The 1,805-nt window shown below is 39.6% G+C and overlaps 1 protein-coding gene across 1 annotated transcript in view; it reads right to left on the bottom strand.

Annotated features, from left to right (window-relative positions):
* The window catches only part of LOC102213593 (chloride channel protein-like), a 51,842-nt gene that overhangs the window by 16,724 nt on the left and 33,313 nt on the right, over positions 1 to 1,805 (bottom strand). Inside the window, exon 18 of the mRNA XM_013913857.1 lies at positions 131 to 185. Within this exon, the coding sequence (XP_013769311.1) occupies positions 131 to 185 (55 nt within the window). The remainder of the gene's footprint in view (positions 1 to 130; positions 186 to 1,805) is intronic.

The following is a 1,805-nucleotide window of genomic DNA, read 5'->3' on the forward strand; positions in this document are numbered from 1 at the left end:
AAGCCACCCTGTTTGATGGCATCCTTAACGACGTCCATTACTCTACATGTGTCCTCTCGGGGTACTCCAGCTTCCTCCCACAGTCCAAAGACATAAGTGGGGCTAGGTGGTTATTAGATTGTAAATTAACCGTAGGTGTGAATAATTGTCTGTCTCTCTGTGACAGCTGTATCCCACTTCTCACCCTGGACAGGTGGGACAGGAAAAAACCCGCTGTGACACTAAACTGGACAACCAGAAGAAAAAATAGGGATCTGTTTTATGTCCAACAGGGATATCTCTAATATATCCCACCTGTCTGCTGCATGAAGTGGGGGAACTGAGGGGATGCAAACATCCCAGCAGAAAATTATTATTTTAAACTGTAAAACATACAAAACACCTTTATTATAGTTTAAAAATAAAAAAGGGAAGCTGAGCATAACAGCTCCAGTTTAAAGACAGATAAAAGGCTCAAAAAGCACCATTAAAAGCTGAAATCTGTTTAACAAATGATGTAAACTCTTTTTTTAAACCAACAAATCTAAAAGCAACACATATTTTGGCTTCATGTATTAACAGTTGTGTTAAACGACTCACTCCGTCAGCAGTTCCACGACTAAAACCTGCACCGCCTTTTCAATTTCAATTTGAAGTAAATATTATTTATAACAATTTCTCCAGTCATCTATTATTATTATTATAGATGTTTTTCATTTCATTTCACATTTAGCTCGACGGTGTTTGTTGCTGTGCGTTCACCTCTTTGTTTTCTGAAGACTCCTGAATAAATCCTCCCAAGTGGGATAATTAAACTTTTATTGGAATGTGCCTGTGAGATGCAGAAATGGAGCTACCATTTTGAACTGTGCGTTAAACTGAAGTTCTTACTTCGCATTTCCCAAAATTGCAGCTTTTGTACTGTCTATGATCAGTGCAAAGACCAGCTTCAGTCCTAATTCAGCCTCCCAAATAAATATGACATGAACAATTCAAAGTGTGACCATCTTTGTGAGTGTTATAAGAGTAAGAAGCTCAGTCCCTGCGTGATGTCTTTAACTTGTTTAAACTGCTTTATTGCTAAAAACGGCTCAGAGGGCCGTTCCTCCTGACCCCTGTGTGTTTGGATTAGCATTAATGCTGCCACTGCTGTTTACACGTTGTGTAACATCACATTGTTCCTTATGATTTGATTAATTCTGATGGGTCCCCCTTTTCATACTTCACAAGCACCAATAAGACGTGTTTGTGTCCTCTGGGCAGTAATCTGCTCAGCAGATATGAGAACCTGGTGAGCCTCATACACCATCTGGGATGTGACTAAATACTTAGTCATATCAGAGGAGATTTTTTTTTCAAGGAGAGGAAGGGGAGACATAGCGAAGAATAAATCCCATTACATCATCCTAGTGAGCAAAACTTGTCTGAAAGAATCAATATTACTGTGACAGGAGCCATAAGGCTTTCATTCCCCAGCCTCGCCTCCATGCCGCACAACTCCACGGGTGTAACCGAGCTAATTGTAATTGTCTTCTGCAATCTGATTTCTGTCTAGATAAAATTGACCTTTAACCCTGTGCTGAACTTGAACAGAAACTTGGGCAACAGCGAAAGCATCACCCTCCGAATACACGATGTGTTAAAATGTTTGGACGTGTGCTGCTTTGCTTTACCCAGACCGCCATTACAAATAAGAATAACATTATTACAATAATAACAGACAAAAAAGGTGAAGAAATTGTTCATCCTTTTTTAATATTCGGCGTACGGTAATATATTCCTCCTCTGAAGCAGCTGTAAGGGTGAGAAATTTATACACAGTCATG

This window comes from Pundamilia nyererei, unplaced genomic scaffold, assembly GCF_000239375.1.
Source record: "Pundamilia nyererei isolate P.nyererei 1_Seehausen unplaced genomic scaffold, PunNye1.0 scaffold00155, whole genome shotgun sequence".
Taxonomy (NCBI): Eukaryota; Metazoa; Chordata; class Actinopteri; order Cichliformes; family Cichlidae; genus Pundamilia; species Pundamilia nyererei.